Source organism: Mesoplodon densirostris, chromosome 9 (genome assembly GCF_025265405.1).
Source record: "Mesoplodon densirostris isolate mMesDen1 chromosome 9, mMesDen1 primary haplotype, whole genome shotgun sequence".
Taxonomy (NCBI): Eukaryota; Metazoa; Chordata; class Mammalia; order Artiodactyla; family Ziphiidae; genus Mesoplodon; species Mesoplodon densirostris.
The window spans coordinates 40,033,394-40,058,252 of NC_082669.1; the positions used below are offsets into that span (position 1 = coordinate 40,033,394).

Sequence of the window (24,859 nt, forward strand, 5' to 3'; positions counted from 1 at the left end):
ATTCTATCAATATTTAAGAGAGGGTATTAAAATCTGTGAATATAATTGTGAATTTGTCTGTTTCTTTTTTCAGTTCTTGATAGGTTGATCCTTTTATAATTTTCAAATAACCTTCTTTATCCCGGGTAACTTTTTTGCTCTGAAATATACTTTGACTGCCACTAACAGCACAGTCTACCTTCAAGTAATATAATAGTATATACCATTTAAGAACCTTGAATAGAATACTTCCATTTCCAGTCTTTTGGCTATTGTTTTTATACATTTTTACCTTTACTATAAACCCCACACTATAATGCTTTTTTTCTTTAAAGTAGATTATTTAAAAAACATTATTGATACTCTTCATTCCTTTGTATAGATTCAGATTTCCACCTGGTACCATTTTCTTTTGCCTGAAGGACTTCCTTTAACATTTCTTGTAGTCTGCACTACATCTACAGGTGATGAATTGTTTTAGCATTCTTTTACCTAAAAATTCTGCATGTTGCCTTCATTTTTGAAAGGTATTTTTCTGCAGGTAGCATTCTAATTTGAGTTTTTTTCCTTTCATTACTTTAAAGATATTGCTCTATTGTCTTATGGTTTGCATTGTTTCTAATGAGAACTCTGTGATATTTCTTGTTTTTTCCATTATACAAATTGTGATGATTTTCTCTGGATGCTTTATAATTTTTCTCCTTATCACTGTTTTTAAGCAATTTGACTATGGTGTGCCTTGGCATAGTGTTCCTTGTGTTTCTTGCGCTTGGAATCTATTGAGCTTCTTATATCTGTGGGTTTTCAGTTTTCATCAAATTTGGAAATTTTTTTTCATTATTTGTTCAAATGATTTTTGGTTCCCTCTCTCCTTTGGGAACATATAAAATATAGTTATAATAGTTATTTAATGTTCCTACTATTTCTATCAAGTGTGTCATTTCTGGGTCTATTTCTATTGATTGATTTTTTTTCTTCATTTTGGGTACTATTTTCCTGCTGTTTTTCTTGCCTGGAGATTTTTGATTAGATGCCAGACATTGTAAATTTTACTCATTGGTTATTTTTGAATTCTTATATATATTATTGAACCTTGTTCTGGAACACATTTAAATTACTTGGAAACAGTTTGATACTTTGAAATTTGCTGTTGGGCTTTGTTTTCTGGGCTCAGAGCTGAGTTTAGTCTGGGAATAATTTTCCCACTCTGAGTTAATACTTTTCTTAAGATTCAACTCAATTCCCCATAAATTTAGAGATTCCTCACTTTGGTTGGTTTAATAAGAACTATTCCTGGCCCTTTGTGAGCTCCCAGAATTGTTCCTTCTTATACTTTCCTTTGCCTTTGTCAGTTTTCTCAGTAAATGCACTAATTAGTACTCAGATGAAGAGCCAAGGGAGAACCTCTGCATATTTCTGGAACTCTCTCTCTCTCTCTCTGAGGTGCTCTCTTCCCTCTACTTCTTTGCTCTGAAGACTGCCTACTTTGGTCTCTTGGGCTCTGCCTAGGTTCCCATTCCAGCTCTGAGGCTTATAACTTGACAGTAACCTGGGTCAATGATAAGATTCATTTCATTTGTTTCCCTTTACTCAGGGATCACTGTCTTGTTATGCCTGATGTCCAATGTTAGAAAACTGTTTCACATGCTTTTTTCTAGTTTATTAGGTGTGTCAAGCGGGAAGGTAAATCTCGTCCCTGTTAACCTATCTTGGCTGGAAGTAGAAATCTCTAATTTCATCTGGTTTCCACAGCAATTGACATAAATGATCTATTCCTCTTTTTGTAGTACTTTTCTTAGTTGGCTTCTATGATGCCACACAATCTTAGCTTTCCTTTTATTTTCCAGACATTCTTTATGTGTCCTGTTCTGGCTACTGCTTTTCTACCTGAATTTAAATTTTGTAGTTTCCCGGGTCTCAATCTCCTGTCCTAGTTGCTCCTCCAACTATTCTTTATTTCTCCTTAGACTTCTTTAGTCAGGCATATCAGTCCATTTTTTTTCACCACTATCATCTCTTCTCTGCTCTGCTCTCCCTGATCCCACACAGCAGCCACATCAAGCAAATCAGTTCATGCACTCTTCTGAATAAGACCCTCTCATGCAACAGTTTTTTTTTTAAGTAGATTAAAAAAATTTTTTTTTAATTTAAGTATAGTTGATTTACAATGTTGTGTTAGTTTCAGGTATACAGCAAAGTGAATCAGTTCTACATATACATATATCTACTCTTTTTTAGATTCTTTTCCCGTATGGGTCATTACAGTTCTTAATCTGTTTGTGTCATGGACCCCTTCAGAAAACCGATGAAGTCTATGGAATCCTTCGTAGAAGAATTTATAACAATGTACCAAATAACACATCTCAAAGAAAGCCAATTATATTGAGATATAATATTCAAAATATTTAACAAAAAATTTGAAGCTCTGATATAGTTATGTGCTTCATTATTTGGCACATTAAATAACAAGATCTAATAGTGATGAATATAAAGATATTCTGGGGAATTCTCTGGTGGATTAGGGATCTGTGCTTCCACTTCAGGGAGGATGGGTTAGATCCTTGGTTGGGGAACTTAGATCCCACATACTGCATGGCATGGCCAAAAAAAAAAAAAAAAAAAAAAAAAGATATTCTAAGATATCTGTAATTACTATAATGTGATATAAATATTTCTGTGACTTTCATTGGTGACATCACAGGCCCTGGTAATACTAATGTACTCTGTTGTTTATATTCATAATTAAAGTAAATTAAATTTCTATCAAGTATAGGTAGAAAAACTAGTTGTGATTTTTTTTGCCCATTCAGGTTAATTCCTGTGAGTCATGAACCACTGGTTAAAAACCCCCAATGACTTTCTGTTAGAGTAAGAATAGAATCCAAAATTGTTTTTATGTCCTACAAGGTGCTATATGATCTGGTCCCTGAGTATCTCATACACTTCTCTGCCCAGCTCTCTCCTCCTTAGTCACTGTGGCTCCCAATTCCAGGCCCTTATGTTTGCTGATTCCCCTGTTCAAAATAATACCAGCTCTGTCCTGGTTACTGATTTTTTGCTTCTCAAGTCCAAATTCATCCTTTTTTCTGATAAACTTTTCTCTTTTACCAGTTGGTAAGACGTCAAGCTCCGTCAGTAGAGGCTGCTGGAAAGACATTGTAGGAGGGGATTATTCTTCCTGCTCTTACTGGTAGCTTACTGGGAAAGCTCCTGCAGGATGAACTTTTTTCTCTGCTGTTTTGCCTGCACAGTTTTTTCAGAGTTGGGTGCCTGTAGAGTGCAATTTTCTTCTGTGTTTGGCTATCAAGCGCTTTCTCCAGCTCTTGGCTTACCCATTAGAAGTGTAACCATGGGGCCCAGATAGCACAGGCTTATGTTTCAGCCGGGTCACTGATGTCTGCACCTCTTATACACAGAACTACACTTGACTCCTGCAGAAGGCAACCTCTCCAGCCCCTGGTTTCAGCAGTGCCCAGTAGCTTCTCCTGGCACCTAGTGGGTTCTGAAGCTCAGAACCTCCCTGTGGAAGGTCTCCCTTGGCACCCTGGAGGACAGATTTCAAGCAAGCTCCACCAGTGAGGTACCTGGGCATCTTCTCTGCTATCCAGTGAGCCAAAGCTGTGCCCTTTGCAGTAAGGCCTGTATCTCCTCTTCAGTTTCGGGTAATAATGAGTGCTCTTCCTTGGGTCTCTTTTTACCCCAAGGGTGGTGGTTGGTACTTTTTATTGCGACCTCTGCATTCTTTAGAGTTCTCTTAATTTCCACTAGCCAATTCCTATTACTCCAATTCCCTAATGATTCATTACACTAAACTTTCTCTGTTCAAATCATTGTGTGGTTTCTGTCTCCTGACTCAACCCAGACTAATATAACCTCCCATTAACTATTCTAAAATCCTGCTTCACATTTTTCATTACGTTATTCATTTTTTTTTTTTTGCGATACGCGGGCCTCTCACTGTTGTGGCCTCTCCTGTTGTGGAGCACAGGCTCCGGACACACAGGCTCAGCAACCATGGCTCACAGGCCTAGCCACTCCATGGCATGTGGGATCTTCCCGGACCGGGGCTGAACCTGTGTCCCCTGCATCAGCAGGCGGACTCTCAACCACTGCACCACCAAGGAAGCCCAATTCACAATTTTTGACACCCAATAAAAAATGGCCAGGCATGCAAAAAAGCTAGAAAATACAGCTAATAACAAGGAGAAAAATCAATTAATGGAGACTGCTCCAGAACTAACACAGATGTAAAATTTAGCAGACAAGGACATTAAAGAAATAAATAGCACTGGAAATGGTAAATACATGGGAAATTATATAATTTTTTCCTTATTTAAATCTCTTTAAAAATAATTGATGATTTAAGCAAAAAAAAAAAAAGAAAACAACAACAGTGAAAACAATGTAGCATGGGGCTTATAATACATGTATAAGTTTATAACACATGTATATTACTATTAGATAATTATAATAATAATAGCTTGAAGGCCAGCAATGGAGGAATGGAAGTATACTAATGTAAGTTTTTTTTACTATATGAGAGGTGATGTAATATCATTTGAAGGTAGATGGTGATAAGTTAAAGGTATATACTATAAACCCTAAACCCATCACTGAAATAACAAAGAGTTATAGCTAATAAACTTACAAAAGAAGGGCTTCCCTGGTGGTGCAGTGGTTGAGAGTCCGCCTGCCGATGCAGGGGACACGGGTTCGTGCCCTGGTCTGGGAGGATCCCACATGCCGCAGAGCAGCTGGGCCCGTGAGCCATGGCCGCTGAGCTTGCGCGTCCGGAGCCTGTGCTCTGCAACGGGAGAGGCCACAACAGTGAGAGGCCTGCATAATGCAAAAAAAAAAAAAAAAAAAAAAAAAAAACAACTTACAAAAGAGATGAAAAGGGATCATAAAAAGTACTCAGTTAATCCAAGTGAAGGGAGAACATGAGGAAAACAGGAGCAACAGCAGAAAAATAGCAAAGATGATCTATTTAAATTAATTCATATCAATAATCACATTAAATGTAAATGGTCTAAATACTCCAATTAAGTCAAGGATTGTCAGACTGAATACAAAGCCAAGAACCAACTGTATGCCACCTATAAGAAACACATTTTTTAAATAAAGACACAAATAGGTCTACATTAAAAGGATGGAAAAAGACATACCATGATAACTCTAAGTAAAAGAGAGCTGGGGTGGGCTATATGAGTATCAGAAAAAGAAGACTGAGGAGCAAAGGACATAACCAGAGTAGAGAAGTTTACTTCATAATGATAGAGGGATCAATTCATCAAGAGGACCTGACAATCCTGAATGTTTATGCCCATCATAACAGAGATCCAAAATACATGACACCAAAATGGATACAACTGCAAGGACAAATCCAATCTACAATAATAGTTGGAGAATTCAATATCCCTCTCTCAATAATTTATAGAACAAGTACACAGAGAATCTATAAGGATAAGGAAGACTTGAATAACACTATTAACCAACTCCACATAATTGATATTCGTAGAACACTTCACCCAACAACAGCAAATGCACATTATTTCCAAGCCTACATAGAATATTTACCAAGATAGACCATATTCTGTGTCATAAAGCAAGTCTTAATAAATTTTTAAAAATTCAAGTCATACAAAGTATGTTCTCTGACCACAAAATTGTTAAATTAGAATTCAATATAGAAACATCTCTGGAAAATCCCAAAATGCTTGGAAACCAAATAACACTTCTCAAGTAAATGACCTCAGATTCAACCTAAGAAAACAAAGAGGGAAGAGCAAGTTAAACTTAAAGTAAGCAGAAGAAAGGAAATAATAAAGATCCAAGCAGAAATCAATTATATATAAAGAAGGAAAATAAGCCATAGAGACATCAGTATAACAGAGAGTCCAAAGATAGACCCATACATATGTGGACAAACTGATTTTCTACAAATGTATAAAGGCAGTTCCATGCAGAAAAACAGTCTTTTCAACAAATATTTCTGGAACAACTGCAATGTGCAAACAAAATAAAACAACAACGAAACAAACTTCTCACCATACAAAACACCATGAACAGAAATTAACTCAAAATTTATCATAAACCTAAATGTAAAACTAAAACTATAATACTGCTGGAAGAAAACGTAGGGGAAAATATTTGTGATCTTGGATTTGGCAAAGATTTCTCAAGTAGAACAATAAAAGCTTGATTTATAAAAGAAAAAATGATAAATTGAACTTCTTCAAAATCAAAGACTTCTGTTCTTTGGAAGATCCTCGTAAGAGGATGGAAAGACAAGTCCCAGATGAGAAGAAATATTTTCCAATCAGTTATCTGATAAAATCCTTAAATCCAGAATGTAAAGATTATATAAAGAACTCTCAAAACTCAAAGACAAGAAAACAAATGACCAATCAAAAAATGGTATGAGCATAACATGTGAACAGACACTTTAACAGAGAAGAGATATGGATGGTCAATAAGCACATAAAAATGCTCAACATCATTAGTCATAGGGATAACTCAGATTAAAAGAAAAATAAGACACCACTACACATTTCTAAAATCAAAATTCCTGGATATATCAAGTATTGACAAGTATGTGGAGTAGCTGGAATTCTCATATATTATAGGAATGTAAAAGGAAAATAGTTTTGCACTTAATTAAAAAGTTAAACATACTCCTATCATAAGATTCACCCATTCCAATCCTAGGTATTTATCCAAGAGAAATAAAAGCTCATGTCCACAGAAAGACTTACACGTGAATGTTCAGAGCAGCCTTATGTATAATATTTAAAACCTGCAAACAAACCAAATAACTCAAGTGGGCATCAATACCAATAGCTCAAACTGTGGTATATCGATATAATGGAATACCATTCACCAACAAAAAAGGAAGGAACTACTAATACATTCCACAACATGCACGAGTCTCAAAACAATTATGCTTAGCGAAAGAAGCCAGACAGAACAGGATACATACCGTCCGATTCCATTTACATAAAGCTCTAGAAAATACACACTAGTCTATAGTGGCAGTAAACAAATCAGTGACTGTTAAGAGTCAGGGAAGAGACATTGGGAAGGTTGGGATGCAGTGATTACAAAAAGCATGTAAAAATTTTTGGGAGTGATTGGTTGACAAGCTTGACTGTGGTGATGGCTTCACAGGTATACATATATGCCCAAACGTTTCCAATTGTATACTTTAGTATGTGCAGTTTATTGTAAGTCAATGAAACCTCAGAAAAACTGTTAAGAAAAAGAAAGTCAAACAAAAGAAACATCGGTATACAGCAACCCAGCTGGCCATTCTTGAAGTTCTGCAGGAATCCCCAATGAGACTGAGACATTTTAATGAATCTTATGTAAATATAATGAAAATGTGGATTGAGGAGCAACTAACTGCATTGTAGGTACAAAGATTGCTTTTTCTTAACTTCAGCAAGATCTGATAATGGACATGTGTGAGTTTCTATAGATGATATTTATGTGTAACATACTCTGCCATAGAAGAGAGGTCTAAGTACTGCAATGCTTAGTGCTTCCTTTATTTTTCATATTGCCAAATACATAGACATTTTATTGAACTGATGAGTGGATAATACTTGGGGAATGAGTTTTTATTCTTTGCTTTTTGCTTTCCTCAGTCTCTTATTTACTTTTTTTTTTTTTTTTTTTTTTTTTTTTTTTTTTTTGCTGTATGCGGGCCTCTCACTGTTGTGGCCTCCCCCGTTGCGGAGCACAGGCTCCGGACGCGCAGGCTCCGGACGCGCAGGCTCAGCGGCCATGGCTCACGGGCCCAGCCGCTCCGCGGCATATGGGATCCTCCCAGACCGGGGCACGAACCCGTATCCCCTGCATCGGCAGGCGGACTCTCAACCACTTGCGCCACCAGGGAGGCCCTCTTATTTACTTTTATGTGGTAATTCTAAGCCTTGCTTATATAGAAACATTCTTATGAATGTTATGAAAAATTAGTAAAAAATGTAATTAGCTTTTTCATTTTAGTTTTTTTAAATAAAATTTTTATTTTAGAATAATTTTAGACTTATAAAAAAATTGCAAAGATAGTACAATATCCATGTACCCTGCACATGGTATACTCCAGGGTCAACATCTGAGATGTCTATAGTGCTTTTGTCACAACTAACAAAATAGTATAAAACTAATTATTAACTAGACTTCAAACTTTATTCAGATATCCTTAATTTTTATCTATTATCCTTTTTATGTTCTAGGATCCTCTCTAGAATATCATATTGCATTTAGTCATCATGTCTCCTTAGGCTCCTCTTGGCTGGGACAATTTTTTAGATAGTTCTTATTTTTGAGGTACTTGACAGATTTGAGGAATACCTGTCACATACTTGATAGAAGGTCCCTCAGTTTGGGTTTGTCTGATGTGCCTAGTTTTTAGGGGTAAGACATTCAGCCTATACTGATTCCCCTTCTCTCATTCAAACTTGAAGTTTGAATTGTATTTTGGGTCTTGCAGACCCTAGGACTTAATTACAGTGCCTTAAAAGAGAATGTTAAGAACACTGTTGTTGAGTGGGAATGCATTAGAAGAACTATCACTGCAAAAGTGAAAACACCCAGACACCCAGGCTCCTGGCCCATATCTCTCCCATTGATTCAATTACATTTCCTTGAGGTTACAAATATTATTTCCTAAAAGCAAACAGAGCTCAAACCTTATTGATGAAGCTATGTTACCAATTAGCTCAATGGTTTTCACAGTACTAGCAAACATTTCTTAAAACAAATTAAGGTATATGAAGTTTAATTTAAAAATATAAAAGGGCACATATAACACATCATACTCAAAGGAGAATGTGGGGAGAGAGAATGCTATAAAATCAAACAATTAGGAGATTGCAACTAGAAAAGGTCGAGAATGGTGTGCAGCCTCTTGTGACAGAATCAGAATCACAAGGTTTTCTGGTGCAGGTTTGTACTATTCTAGCCCTTCTCATCTTCAAAGAGGGGCTCACAGGCATTTTTATACACATATATTCTCATATTTCTTCACTTATTAGGCATTACACATGGTGCAGGTTTACTTATTTTGCGAAAGTTCATACTGTTGTCTGATACCTGAAAACTGACAATAAGTGATGACCATTTCTACATTTGTGCCTTAGTGTGCATTGATGTTCCCCAGATGGGAACGGCCTGAGCTTACCCATTTGTATCATCTTTATGCTGCCAGGCTCCTGGTCTAAACTACAAACATTTGAATAAAGTCTATATTATGTTACAATTTAATTTGTTATATCATGAATTAGGGTCTGAGTATATGAAATAAATTACAGAAATACCTAATACTTTAAAAGGGAAAAACTGCTCCAAAGGCCTATCAAATGAGCCTACAAGTACGATACACACTTAAAGGACTATAAAGTACACTACAAGAATACAACTTCACTACATCATATGTGTGACCTAAAACTGATATAAAAGCCATAGGGAAAAAAATAATTTCCAAACGAATCATTTCAGACTTAAAACAGAGAAGAGATTTTGGAAGCCAAGGCCTCTTAGAAAACTGATCAAAGAAATTAGAGCATATGCTTTGTCTTTCAGCAAGAATTACTGTAAAGATAAGGAAGGTAGTGCAATCCATTCCACTGTTTTCCTCAGATGCCTAGGTGTGATAGATTTTCAATGTCTTTGTTGCTATTATTTCTTCTAGAAAGTACCAATCTGAAAGGATTTCCTAGTATCTCCTCTCCTCCTTCACAGTTTATACAAAGCTAAAAGCCAAGCAATTAGTTATATGACCAAAGAAAGGTCAACAGGAAGATCTCTGCTTGACACTGCTGGCATTTTCAGATTACTTCACAATTCCATGCACAACCATAAATCATCAGGTAATTAGCTTGGATTTTGAAATGGAGGGTGCTTTAAAACATTCCTCCCAGAATTGCTAGGGCAGAGATAAGGGCCTGAGGAGACCAGCTAGCTTCTCACCATTGGTGGCCATGGGCCTTGAATAAGTGTGGGCAACAGGAAAAGAAAGGAGAACAATGCAGAGCTGTGAGCATTTGAGAGGGCCTGCATTTGACTGCTGGGTCAGTTAACAGGGGTAATATACTCTCTGGAGAAGCCTGGAAACACAGAGTTCTAGTGTCTCACAGAAAGTATGAGGTGGGAAACCTATGGGACCACAAGTTCCCACTGACTGCCTCCTAGAAGTTTGCCTCAGGTGGACTTGGGGCCCACTGATAACATTTGCTCCATGATGCAGTCCTATGGTCTTCAAACTCTTTTTTTTTAAGATGAAAAATCCTTTCATCAAATGAAAGCACATGTGGAAACTTGATATATGTAAATAAACCATACAGGTTAATGAGTAACTCCTCTATATGAATTGTCGATGGCGGGGGTGGGGGGAGGTGCAGCCCTACCTGCTCATCTACCTCACCTCTTCACGTTCTTTCACACCTCAAGAGGCTCCTGGAAAACCCTAGTACCCAATACTTCAAAAATACAGTCTGACAAACCTCTCACTACTCTTTAACAAATTTCCACATCTTTTAGCTACCAAATTTTAACTGATCATCTGCTATAAGAAAGTCTCTATGGTAGCTATATGGGAAATACAGGATTTTGGGTGTCTTAACTACATCATTATGATGTTGAAAGCCAATTGGCTTGGCATTCTTCTGGGTCAATATTGGTACCGAAGCTGAACAATATGGAATTACTGTCACATCACTATGCCTGTCTGAGAATGCTTTTTCTCTTTTGTAAAACGTGGTGACAAAAAGAAAAATTTCAGGCACTTAGAAGCTATATTTAATAAGGGACCCACTTCCTCACCAATCTCTTCCTTTCAACTTGCATGTGAATATGTATGCATGCTTAGGTTAAGACCCTTTAGAAAAGAAAACATACAAAATCTAAACTCTTTTCTGAGTTGAAGCCATGTATACTACCTAATTAGGAACTTGGAATAGTACACTATAGTACAATGTTTTCTTTTTATAGCCTAGAATCTCTTCATTCTCACTTCTAAATAACTTAACAAACAACTGAAGATAATAAAATTATTTTTAGTCACTTAATACCATTTTCCTTCTCTTTATTAACAAGCTACTATTTGTGGAGAAGTTTACAACAAAAAGTAAATGATGAAGTAAACAGTGACTTAAAAAACACCACAATAATTAGCTCATCTTTCTTCTAGGAGGCAATACTGTCTTACCTAGCTCAGAGTGCTGACCAATAAACAACACATTAAAGATGTCTTATTTGGTAAGAGTTAGGAAAATCAATATTTTATATAGGAGTTTTCCTTATTTGTGGGGGAGGACAAAGCTTAGGAATAATTTAAATTCACAGAAATCACTAAGATAAGTATCCATATCATGGGAAAATACCTTGCTGTATATTTTTTAGTTTTTTTCCTATGTTTTTTAAAGACTTTGAAATGTCCTGCTAAGTAATAATGATTTAAATTCATTTGTGGAAGAAAAATTTACTAGCTATATATACAATAGGGTCAAAATAAGCAGCTTAAGGGGACAAAACCAAGTCTATTACAGTCCTACATAGCAGCTTCAATTTGGGGTACAGTTAGAGTTTCTTTTCTAAGAAGGCAGTGTGGTTTTGTATAGAAAATAGTTTTTTTTTTTTAAATGCTGGTAAAGTATAGATAACATGAAATTTACCATTCTAGCCATTAAAACTATTTTTTATTGACATAAGTGACTTACAATATTATATTAGTTTCAGTTGTACAACATAGTGATTCAATATTTTTATAGATTATACTCCATATAAAGTTATTATAAAATATTGGCTGTATTTGCTGTGCTGTCATTCTAATCATTTTTTTTTTTTTTGCGGTACGCAGGCCTCTCACTGTTGTGGCCTCTCCCGCTGCGGAGCACAGGCTCCGGATGCATAGGCTCAGCGGCCATGGCTCACGGGCCCAGGCGCTCCGCGGCACGTGGGATCTTCCCAGACCGGGGCACGAACCCGTGTCCCCTGCATCGGCAGGCGGACTCTCAACCACTGCACCACCAGGGAAGCCCCATTCTAATCATTTTTAAGGGTAGGGTCCTCCTGGATCTGAGAGGTCAATTCCTTCTGTGTCACTATCCTTTTATGCTCAGGCTTAGATCATTCTTTTTTTGTGTGGTAAAATAACATAACATAAAATTTTAAAGCAATTTTAACATTTTTAAGTGTACTTTAGTGGTTTCAAGTATATTCACATTGTTGTGTAACCATCACCACTCTCCATCTCCAGAACTTTTTCTTCATCCTATACTGAAACTCTGTACCCTTTAAACCATAACTCCTGATTCTCCCTTCCCTTAGCCCCTGGTAACCTCTATTCTACTTTCTGTCTATGAATCTTACTATTCTAGGTATCTCATATAAGTGAAATCATACAATATTTGTCTTTTTGTGTCTGTCTTATTTCAGTTAGCATTGTCTTCTAGGGTCATCCATGTTGTAGCATGCATCAGAACTTACTTCCGTTTTAAGACAGTACTTTTCCATTGTATGTACATACCACATTTTGTTCATCCATTCATCTGTCAATGGACATTTGTCTTGTTTCTACCTTTCAGCTATTGTGAATGATGCTACTGTGAACATTGGTATACACATATCTGTTTGAGTCTCTCCTTTCAATTTTTTTGGTTACATGTCCAGAAGTGGAGTTGCTGGATCATATAAGTAAGTCTATAAGAGGCTAGTTTAAGAGCGATCTGGTTTCAAATTTAGCTTCAAACCCTAGCAGGTGTATAATCTTGAGGCAATATACCATGGTGGTTATATGAATGAGCTAGAGGGCTGACTGTCTGGGTCCAGGTTCTGACTTCATTGCTTCCTAGCTACTACTCAATCTCCGTGCTTCGGTTTGCACATCTGTAAAATAGGAGAATAAATGTACGAATCGCATTGGGTTCTTGTAAGGATTAGTTATTATTGTCCATTTGTTCCTTTATTACACCTAAAATAATGACTTATGAATGGCTTCAGGGGGTCTGTGAACCCCTCAATATTATATATAAATCTTTCTGTACCAGTGCACTTTTAAATTTTTCAGAAGAGTTACAGTGGTTTATTTTTCCCTTTCTTAGTCAGATTCTCAATGGGACCCTGATCTATCAAAGGGGGAGAAGCACTATCCTAAAAGAAGTTAGTGGCCTATAATTTAACACCAAGCCTTGTAAATGTGAGCTTGATTAAGCAAGCTTGTAAAATGTCCCATGATGCTTTGGGGATGAGGTATTCTCTGTGTTGCCTTTGTTCTCCTGGCTAAATTTCAGCCAAGGAAATCCCCTTGCAGCAATCCCCTTTCTGTTCCCAGCTATTATAGTATTGCTACAAATGGTTAAAAAAAAAAAAAAGAAAAGAAAAAGAAAAAATCTAAAAAATTCCCAATTCTATATATAAAGAGAAAGTAAGATATCTGACAGACACACCAAAACATGTGTGAGTGTGTGTGTGTGTATGTGTAATAATTAACCTAACTTCAGTTTTGGATAACCACTTCTTGGGCTTAATATAATAAGGTAACCCACAGCTTAATGTAGTATACCAATTTACTTATTAATTCTCCAAGTAGTATAAACATAATGTAAGGCGCCTCAGAGGAAGACAAACAATGCATCACATGAGAAAGAGAAGTGATGATAAAGAAAAGCCTATGAGGGCTGCAACAAAGCAGCTCAGTCTCTTCAAAGAATAAAGCTGTGATGGAAACCCATTTTCATAATTAGCAAAGGGTCTTTTTTTTTTTTTTTTTTTTTTGTCGTACGCGGGCCTCTCACTGTTGTGGCCTCTCCCGTTGCGGAGCACAGGCTCCGGACGCGCAGGCTCAGCGGCCATGGCTCACGGGCCCAGCCGCTCTGCGCGGCATGTGGGATCCTCCCCAACTGAGGCACGAACCCGTGTCCCCTGCATCGGCAGGCGGACTCTCAACCACTGCGCCACCAGGGAAGCCCACAAAGGGTCTTTTTAAAGGTACTCCATTAATGTGGTGTAGCTGAAGCTCCCTTAATAATAATTATTCCTTAGATTTGCATACTACTTTTAACATTTCAAAGAGCTTTTACAGGCTTTATCCTAAAGTCAGTGTGGGCTTCCTCTGCTTCCCCAGGGGCCTGCAGGTGTTCACTGCCATGACTCCTCATGGTAGGATAACCTGGAAGCCTGCTGCATTGGCATGCTGGGTCTAAACAAGTAGCAGAGTGGAACTCCACAGCTTGCAGTATAGATCTTTATCCACGAATCCTAAGTCCTCCTTTTTTTTTTTTTTTTTTTTTTTTTTGGCGATACGCGGGCCTCTCACCGTTGTGGCCTCTGCCGTTGCGGAGCACAGGCTCCGGACGCGCAGGCTCAGCGGCCATGGCTCACGGGCCCAGCCGCTCCGCGGCATGTGGGATCTTCCCGGACCGGGGCACGAACCCGCGTTCCCTGCATCGGCAGGCGGACTCTCAACCACTGCGCCACCAGGGAAGCCCCTAAGTCCTCCTCTTGAACAAGATTAGTGAAGCAAAACTAGATTGCAGCAAGCCTAAACTAAGAAGTCCAGAAAAGAGCACTTCAGGCCTTGGAACTATTCTGTATCACACTCATCCAGATACTATTCACCAAATATTTATTGGCTGTCTAATAGCGGCCAGGCATTGTTCTAACGCTGGGTATGCTGCAGTTAACCAATTAATGCCTTTGACAACAAAGAGTAGATATTCCAGTGGAGGAAGGGAGATAACAAAATAAACAAATACATATATAGTATGTTAGCTGATGAAAAGTGTTATGGTATGTTTAAGGGGCAGCCAATGTGGGGTAGAGTGGTAGGGTGTCAGGTTCCAGGAGGATCTTGGTGCTCAACTCCATAGAACCTTGTAGCTACTGTAAGGAATTTGGTTTTTACTTAGAGTAAGAAGTGAGTTAAGGAGCCATTGAAGGATTTGAAGCAGAAGCACGACATGATCCAATTTACATTTTAATAACGTCGTCTGGCTGCGGTGTTGAGAACAGATTGAAGTGGGCATGAGAGACAGCTATTGCAATAACCCAAGTGAGAACAAGAGTGGTATTTCCCTCATGCCCCTTTTCAATCAAAACCCACCCCCTGCCCCAGTAAACTATTGATCTGATTTTTTTTTATCACTACAGATTAGTTCTACTGGTTCTAGAGTTTCATATAAAAGGAAGACAATGAGGTAATGGAGAGGAGGGGCTGGGAGGATAACTGAAGGCTGGCTGTGGAGGGAGGCGGATGCAGCATTCACCAGTAAGAAATAATACATTTTATTGTTCCCTCTTTGTTGGTTAGTGGTTTACATGGTATTTTGAGCTATAAAAAAATCTGTTAACTGCTGTGGGTTAGGCCATGTCATGCCACAGAGTCTGAGAGTTCTTAGACAGATGAGCAGAAACAAGACCTGTTGAATGCCCTACCCTCCTTAGGTGGGGACCTCTTTAAAGACTTGGTTCTGCAGCCACCATCTGTGTAGTGGGTGTACAGGACTCTCATGGCACTAGAGTGTTCATTTACTTGCCTGTATTTTAACTCTCCTCTTCACCACAAGTCAATTATACACTGAAGCATATGTATTTCATGAGTTTACTACACTACTTGTCACCTCATTTGCTACCATTTACCCTCACTCCATAAAAGATCAGCAAAGTCTATTTAAAGCAGTTTCACACCCATACATCTCTACAATGTTGATTTAATTACCCCCTTTAAAAACTGGAAAACAATAACATAATTGGATTTTTAAAATATATACTTGGAATAATAGTTTACAAACATTTTGTAATCTTCTTTTTTCACTTATGATATAGATTTCATTTCAACCAGTAGGAAAAAAATATTTTTAGTTTATCATGTCACTAAGCAACTGTTTATTTTAAAAGTCTGAACAAGTTTTGATTGCCTGAAGTGATTAACATATTGGATGAAAAGACAATGGGTACAACATTTAACCTCTAAACAACTTCACAGCCTATTACAGTATTTTTTAAAAATCTTATGTATATCAATTATATCTCAATAAAACTAGAAAAACTGTAATTTGAGATGGTTAAGTGTAATCATTTTTCAGTACATTCAAGCCCTAAGTAACTAAACATCACCGTAAGTAAACACAGTTTGAGTGTATTCTATAAATAGAGCCCTGTCCTAGTTACTAAGTATAAAAAAATGAATAAAGTATGAGACATGCTTTTGAGGGAATCATCGTTTCTTCTTCACCAAAATGAACCAAATTGGCAAAGTGTCCACAATGAACATGGATTTTCATATCACTTGCTTATTTTATGAAAATAAGAAATATCATGAGCAACATGTGGCACTCTCATCATTTGAGATGGAAACAACAGTAAAAACTTATAAAATCTGATCTGCAAGTTGGTAATAGTAAATAATAGATTTTTCAATAAGCAGTGGGCACTCTGGCTGCCAGTATCCATTTCTGGTCACACAAAATCAGTGTTTAAAAAGAAAAGCCTGTAATTTTCTTAGAGAGAAAAACACAACCCATTTTCAGACAAGAACAAAGTAAAAAGTTCCATTAAGCCTTCTGAAGACTTTGAAGGTTATGATTTGAAAGAGTGTTCGGCCACTGAAAAAAGTATTCTGTGGCTTTTCATATCACCACCACTAACTACCCTCCCTGATGCAGTGCAATATGGTAAAGGGCCAACTCTGCATTGTGGCCATGAAGCATGTGCAACAGCTTGCAATGAGCAGGAAGTCAGTGTGAAGGCCCCAGGGCTGTTGAAGGAGGATGGTTCAAGGTCAAGGCAAACCACACTGTATGCTTCTCCACTTGAAGTGAAATTAAGTTAAAATGAGTACTCTGGGGTTGCCCAAAGAGGAAAAAATGGCCAGAGAAGAAAATCCCACGGGTGTATATGGAAGAGACAAAGGGTGGATGCGATTATAGTTGTGATAGTGGTAGGGGTGTGGAATTACTGGGGACGTGGAAAGTGCAGAACTGTTGGAATGGAGGTATATATGGGATGCTTGCTTGGATATGAGCCTCATATATATTTTTAACACTAAGTATAGCATCTTGTTCTTTCCTCCAAATCACTGCATCCATACCTTAAGGAGGGCTGTGAAATTAATAAATAATCTGCTACGGAGCCATACTTTCTTGTATTTAAAAATAATGCTGAACCAGGAATATGAAAATAATAAATGAATCTTCTCACTTACCTTCTCCAGTGCGGCTTGAACCACTGATTTGCTTTCTGTATCTAGGGCAGAAGTAGCCTCATCTAAGATCAGAATCTTCGGGTTTCGAACTAAAGCTCGAGCCATTGCGATTCTCTGTTTCTGTCCTCCACTCATTCGAGCTCCTTTTTCCCCTACCAAGGTATTAAATTTCTAATGAAAAATAGGAAAGAAAACAGAAACAGAAGGCAGCATGGTTAGATGATTAGAACAGGAAATGGCAATCACAGTTGTGTTTTAATGCCAGCTTAATCTCTACTTCAGCCTGGCTGGTATTGACTTATGATTTGTTCTTTGTAAAAACAAACAACTATTTTAAAAGAGTGTAGTGACGAGAAGCCCTAAGAAAAATTTGGCTAGGACTAAAAGACATGAGAACATAGGATAATCAAGGATTTTAAGGAAGATTAATAATAATCTGAACTGATTTTCAAAGTTTTAAAGACATTTTTAGAATGCACTGGTATCTTTAAAATAAACACTATCTGGACTCTGTTGAATTGATCTAATTGTTTTTCTTTCACCAATACTGTACTGCCTTGATTACTGTAGCTTTATAATAAGTCTGGGAAAGTTGGATAGTGTAGTCTTTTAACTTTGTTCTTCTTCAACACCATGTTGGCTATTCTTTGTCTTTTGCCTTTCCACATAAACTTGAGAATCAGTTTGTTGATATCCACAAAATAACTTGCTGGGATTTCTATTGAGATTGCATAGAATCTATAGATCAAGTTGGAAGAACTGACGTTTTGACAATATTGAGCCTTCCTTTCCATGAATATGGACTATCTCTCCATTTATTTAATTCTTTGATTTTATTTGTCAGAGTTTTGTAGTTTTCTTTATATAAATCATGTATGTATCTTGTTAGATTTATACCTAAGTATTTCATTTCTTGGAGTCCTAATATAAATGGTATTGTGTTTTTAATGTCCAATTCTACTTGTTCATTGTTGGTATATAGAAAAGTGACTTTTGTATATTGATCTTGTATCCTGCAGCCTTGATATAATTTCATTGTGTACTTTTTTGGTCTGTTTTCTTTTATCTAGCATAATATTTTTGAGATTCATCCATGTTGTGTGTATCAGTAATTCACTCCTATTTATTCACAATGTGCATCTATCTTGGGTTGCCAGATTTAGCAAAAACAAAAACACACCAAGAACCATGGAGCTCAGTTAATTTTGATTTTCAGGTAAACAATGGAATACTTTTTTAGTATATTTCATATAATACTTGGGATATACTTATACTAAAAATTATTGTTTATCTGAGATTCAAATTTTACTGAAAATTCTGTATTTCATCTGGCAACAACATATAAATCACAATTTGTTTATACAGTCAGCTGCTGATGAACATTTGGGTTATTTCCACTTTTTGAATATTATGAATAAAGCTGTTATGAACATTCATGTACATGACATTCTTGTAGTCATATTTTCATATCTTTCGGAAAAATATGTAGGAATAGAATGCTGAGTCATAAGTGTTATGTTTAACATTATAGTAAACTGTCAAATTTCTTTCTAAAACGATTGTACCAATTTCACTTTATTCAGAATGAAAGAGAGATCCAATTGCTTTATATCCTAACCAGAAGTTATCATTGTTATTCCTTTTAATTCTGGCCATTCTATTGAATGTGAAATTATCTCATTGTGGTTTTACTTAGGATTTCCCTGGTGACTAATAATGTTGAATATTTTTCATGTATATTTTCTCATTTGATTATTTTTTGGTGAAATGTCTGTTCAAGCTTTTTTCCAGTTTTTATTTTATTTTAGCTTTTGGTCTAATTACCATTTTGCAAAGTTCTTTATATATTCTGGGTGCATATCCTTTGTCAGGTCTGTGTATTGGATATTTTCTTTCACTCTGTGTCTTGCCTTTTTATTTTCTAAATGGTGTCTTTTAAAAGGTTTTAATTTCAATAAAGCCCAGTTTATCATTTTTTTAAATAGTAAGTGCTTTCCCAGAAATTTTTGCCTAGCTTAAGGTCACAAAGATTTTCTCCTAAGTTTTTATTTCTGAAGTTTTATGGCTTAAGTTTTTACATTTGGTCTAAGATTCATGGCAAATTATACGTGTATATAGTATGAGGTAAGGGCCACATTTCTTTTTATTTTCTTTTTCCCATATGGATATCCAATTTTTCCAACACCATTTGTTGAAAAGACTTTCCTTTCTCCCATTGATTTACATTGACCTTGTCAAAAATCAATTGACTAGGTATGTGTGAGTCTATTTCTAGACTCTCTATTGTGTTCTGCTGACCTACAAGTCCATTGTTATGTCATTACCACTGTCTTTTTTTTTTTTTTTTTTACCACTGTCTTAATTGCTTTCTTAAAATTAGCTATTGTAGGTCTTCCAGCTTTGTTGTTCTTTTATCAAAATTGTTTTGACTATTCTTGGTCCTTTAAATTTTCAAATAAATGTTGTAATCAGCATGTTGATTTCTGCACATGCAAGAAGACTGCTGGGATTTTGATTGAAATAGCATTAAATTTATAGATCGATCTGGGGAGAATCCATACCTTTAAAAATATTCAATCTCTAAATCAACGAATAAGGTACATCCTATTTATTTAGGTATTCTTTATTTTTTATTTTCTTAACATCTTTATTGGAGTATAATTGTTTTACAATGGTGTGTTAGTTTCTGCTTTATAACAAAGTGAATCAGTTATACATATACATATGTTCCCATATCTCTTCCCTCATGCGTCTCCCTCCCTCCCACCCTCCCTATCCCACCCCTCTAGGTGGTCACAAAGCACCCAGCTGATCTCCCTGTGCTATGCGGCTGCTTCCCACTAGCTATCTATTTTACGTTTGGTAGTGTATATATGTCTATGCCACTCTCTCACTTTGTCACAGCTTACCCTTCCCCCTCCCCATATCCTCAAGTCCATTCTCTAGTAGGTCTGCATCTTTATTCCCGTCTTGCCCCTAGGTTCTTCATGAGCATTTTTTTTTTTTGGTTCCATATATATGTGTTAGTATACGGGTGTATGGTATTTGTTTTTCTCTTTCTGACTTACTTCACTCTGTAGGACAGACTCTAGGTCCATCCACCTCCCTACAAATGACTCAATTTCGTTTCTTTTTATGGCTGAGTAATATTCCATTGTATATTATGTGCCACATCTTCTTTATCCATTCATCTGTCGATGGACACTTAGGTTGCTTCCACGTCCTGGCTATTGTAAATAGAGCTGCAATGAACATTTTGGTACATGACTCTTTTTGAATTATGGTTTTCTCAGGGTATATGCCCAGTAGTGGGATTGCTGGGTCGTATGGTAGTTCTATTTTTAGTTTTTTAAGGAACCTCCATACTGTTCTCCATAGTGTCTGTGCCAATTTACATTCCCACCAACAGTGAAAGAGGGTTCCTTTTTCTCCACACCGTCTGCAGCATTTAATGTTTGTAGATTTTTCTTCCTTTTCTTCCTTCTCCCTTTTTTTCTTGATGAGTCTGGCTAATGGCTTATCAATTTTGTTTATCTTCTCAAAGAACCAGATTTTATTTTTATTGATCTTTGCTATCATTTCCTTCATTTCTTTTTCATTTATTTCTGATCTGATCTTTATGATTTCTTTCCTTCTGCTAACTTTGGGGTTTTTTTGTTCTTCTTTCTCTCATTGCTTTAGGTGCAAGTTTAGGTTGTTTATTCGAGATGTTTCCTGTTTCTTAAGGTAGGATTGTATTGCTATAAACTTCCCTCTTAGAACTGCTTTTGCTGCATCCCCTAGGTTTTGGGTCGTCGTGTCTCCATTGTCATTTGTTTCTAGGTATTCTTTGATTTCCTCTTTGATTTCTTCAGTGATCACTTCGTTATTAAGTAGTGTATTGTTTAGCCTCCATGTGTTTGTATTTTTTACAGATTTTTTCCTGTAATTGATATCTAGTCTCATAGCATTGTGGTCAGAAAAGATACTTGATATGCTTTCAATTTTCTTAATTTTACCAAGGCTTGATTTGTGACCCAAGTTATGATCTATCCTGGAGAATGCTCCATGAGCACTTAAGAAGAGAGTGTATCCTGTTGTTTTTGGATGGAATGTCCTATAAATATCAATTAAGTCCATCTTGTTTAATGTATCATTTAAAGCTTGTGTTTCCTTATTTATTTTCATTTTGGATGATCTGTCCATTGGTGAAAGTGGAGTTGTTCAAGTCCCCTACTATGATTGTGTTACTGTCCATTTCCCCTTTTATGGCTGTTAACATTTCCCTTATATATTGAGGTACTCTTATGTTGGGTGCATAAATATTTACAATTGTTATGTCTTCTTCTTGGATTGATCCCTTGATCATTATGTAGTGTTCTTCTTTGTCTCTTGTAATAGTCTTTATTTTAAAGTCTATTTTGTCTGGTATGAGAGTTGCTACTCTAGCTTTCTTTTGGTTTCCATTTGCATGGAATATCTTTTTTCCATCCCCTCATATTCAGTCTGTATGTGTCCCTAGGTCTGAAGTGGGTCTCTTGTAGACAGCATATATACGGGTCTTGTTTTTGTATCCATTTAGCCAGTCTATGTCTTTTGGTGGGACCATTTAATCCATTTACATTTAAGGTAATTATCGATATGTATGTTGCTATGACCATTATCTTAATTGTTTGGGGTTTGTTACTGTACGTCTTTTCCTTCTCTTGTGTTTCCTGCCTAGAGAAGTTCCCTTAGCATTTGTTGTTAAGCTGGTTTGGTGGTGCTGAATTCTCTTAGCTTTTGCTTGTCTGTAAAGGTTTTAATTTCTCCGTTGAATCTGAATGAGATCCCTGCTGGCTAGAGTAATCTTGGTTGTAGGTTTTCCCTTTCATCACTTTAAATATGTCTTGCCAGTCCCTTCTGGCTTGCAGAGTTTCTGCTGAAAGAACAGCTGTTAACCTTATGGGGATTTTCTAGTATGTTATTTGTTGCTCTTCCCTTGCAGCTTTTAATATTTTTTCTTTGTATTTATTTTTTGATAGTTTGATTAATATGTGTCGGCGTGTTTCCCCTTGGATTTATCCTGTATAGGACTCTCTGTGCTTCCTGGACTTGACTATTTCCTTTCCCATATTAGGGAAGTTTTCAACTATAATCTCTTCAAATATTTTCTCAGTCCCTTTCTTTTTCTCTTCTTCTTCTGGGTCCCCTATAATTTGAATGTTGGTGCATTTAATGTTGTCCCAGAGGTCTCTGAGACTGTCCTCAGTTCTTTTCATTCTTTTCTCTTTATTCTGCTCTGCAGTAGTTATTGCCACTATTTTATCTTCCAGGTCACTTATCTGTTCTTCTGCCTCAGTCATTCTGCTATTGATCCCTTCTAGAGAATTTTTAATTTCATTTATTGTCTTGTTCATCACTGTTTGTTTGCTCTTTAGTTCTTCTAGGTCCTTGTTAAATGTTTCTTGTATTTTCTCTATTCTCTTTCCAAGATTTTGGATCATCTTTACTATTATTATTCTGAATTTTTTTTCAGGTAGACTGCCTATTTCCTCTTCATTTGTTACGTCTGGTGGGTTTCTGCCTTGCTCCTTCATCTGCGGTGGGTTTTTCTGTCTTCTCATTTTGCTTAACTTACTGTGTTTCGGGTCTCCTTTTCACAGGCTGCAGGTTCATAGTTCCCGTTGTTTTTGGTGTCTGTCCCCAGTGGCTAAGGTTGGTTCAGTGGGTTGTGTAGGCTTCCTGGTGGAGGGGACTAGTGCCTGTGTTCTGGTGGATGAGGCTGCATCTTGTCTTGCTGGTAGGCAGGTCCACGTCTGGTGGTGTGTTTTGAGGTGTCTGTGGCCTTATTATGATTTTAGGCAGCCTCTCTACTAATGGATGGGGTGTGTTCCTGTCTTGCTAGTTGTTTGGCATAGGGTGTCCTGCACTGTAGCTTGCTGGTCATTCAATGAAGCTGGGTCTTGGCATTGAGATGGAGATCTCTGGGAGATTTTTGCCATCTGATATTACATGGAGCTGGGAGGTCTCTTGTGGACCAGTGTCCTGAACTTGGCTCTTCCACCTCAGAGGCAGAGCCCTGATGCCTGGCTTGAGCACCAAGAGCCTTTCATCCACACAGCTCAGAATAAAAGGGAGAAAAAATAGAAAGAAAGAAGGAACGAAGATAAATTAAAATAAATTAAAGCAGAAAAAATAATTATTTTTATTTATTTTATTTATTTTTTTAATTTTTTTGCGGTATGCGGGCCTCTCACTGTTGTGGCCTCCCCCGTTGCGGAGCACAGGCTCCAGACGCGCAGGCTCCGGACGCGCAGGCTCAGCGGCCATGGCTCACAGGCCCAGCCGCTCCGCGGCATATGGGATCCTCCCAGACCGGGGCACGAACCCGTATCCCCTGCATCGGCAGGCGGACTCTCAACCACTTGCGCCACCAGGGAGGCCCGAAAATAATTATTAAGAAAAAAAATTTTAAGTAAAAAAACCCCCAAAGAACCGACAGACAGAACCCTAGGACCAATGGTCAAAGCAAAGCTGTACTGACAAAATCACACACAGAAGCATACACATACACACTTGAAAAAGGAGAAAAAGGGGAAAAAATATATATCTTTGCTCCCAAAGTCCACCTCCTCAATTTGGGATGATTCGTCATCTCTTCAGGTATTCCACAGATGCAGGGTACATCAAGTTGATTGTGGAGATTTAATCCGCTCTTCCTGAGACTACTGGGAGAGATTTCCCTTTCTCTTCTTTTTTCGCACAGCTCCCGGGGCTCAGCTTTGGATTTGGCCCCGCCTCTGCGTGTAGGTCGCCGGAGGGCGTCTGTTCCCGCTCAGACAGGACGGGGTTAAAGGAGCAGCTGATTCAGGGGCTCTGGCTCACTCAGGCCGGCGGAGGGAGGAGCAAGGAAGCGGGGCGAGCCTGCGGCGACAGAGGCCGGCGTGACGTTGCACCAGCTTGAGGCGCGCCGTGCGTTCTCCCGGGGAAGTTGTCCCTGGATCCCGGGACCCTGGCAGAGGCGGGCTGCACAGGCTCCCGGGAGGGGTGGTGTGGATAGTGACCTGTGCTCGCACACAGGCTTCTTGGTGGTGACAGCAGCAGCCTTAGCATCTGATGCCCGTCTCTGGGGTCCGCGCTGATAGCCGTGGCTTGCGCCTGTCTCTGGTGCTCCTTTAAACGGCGCTCTGAATCCCCTCCCCTCGCGCACCAGGAAACAAAGAGGCAAGAACAAGTTTCTTGCCTCTGCGGCAGCTCCAGACTCCTTCCCAGACTCCCTCCCGCTTGCTGTGGCGCACTAACCCCTTCAGGCTGTGTTCACGCCGCCAGTCCTCTCCCTGCGCTCTGACCGAAGCCCGAGCCCCAGCTCCCAGCCCCGCCCAACCCGGCGGGTGAGCAGACAAGCCTCTCAGGTTGGTGAGTGCTGGTCGGCGCCAATCCTCTCTGCGGGAATCTCTCCGCTTTGCCCTCCACACCCCTGTTGCTGCACTCTCCTCTGTGGCTCCAAAGCTTCCCCCCACCCACCCACAGTCTCCGCCAATGAAGTGGCTTCTAGTGTATGGAAACCTTTCCTCCTTCACAGCTCCCTCCCACACGTGCAGGTTCTGTCCCTATTCTTTTGTCTCTGTTTTTTCTTTTTTCTTTTGCCCTACCCAGGTACGTGGGGAGTTTCTTGCCTTTTGGGAGGTCTGAGGTCTTCTGCCAGCATTCAGTAGG

At 38.2% G+C, this 24,859-nt stretch overlaps 1 protein-coding gene across 1 annotated transcript in view; it reads right to left on the reverse strand.

Annotated features, from left to right (window-relative positions):
- The window catches only part of ABCB5 (ATP binding cassette subfamily B member 5), a 129,569-nt gene that overhangs the window by 50,866 nt on the left and 53,844 nt on the right, over positions 1 to 24,859 (reverse strand). The window contains 1 exon segment of the mRNA XM_060107705.1: positions 17,183 to 17,353. Coding sequence (XP_059963688.1) covers positions 17,183 to 17,353 — 171 coding nt within the window.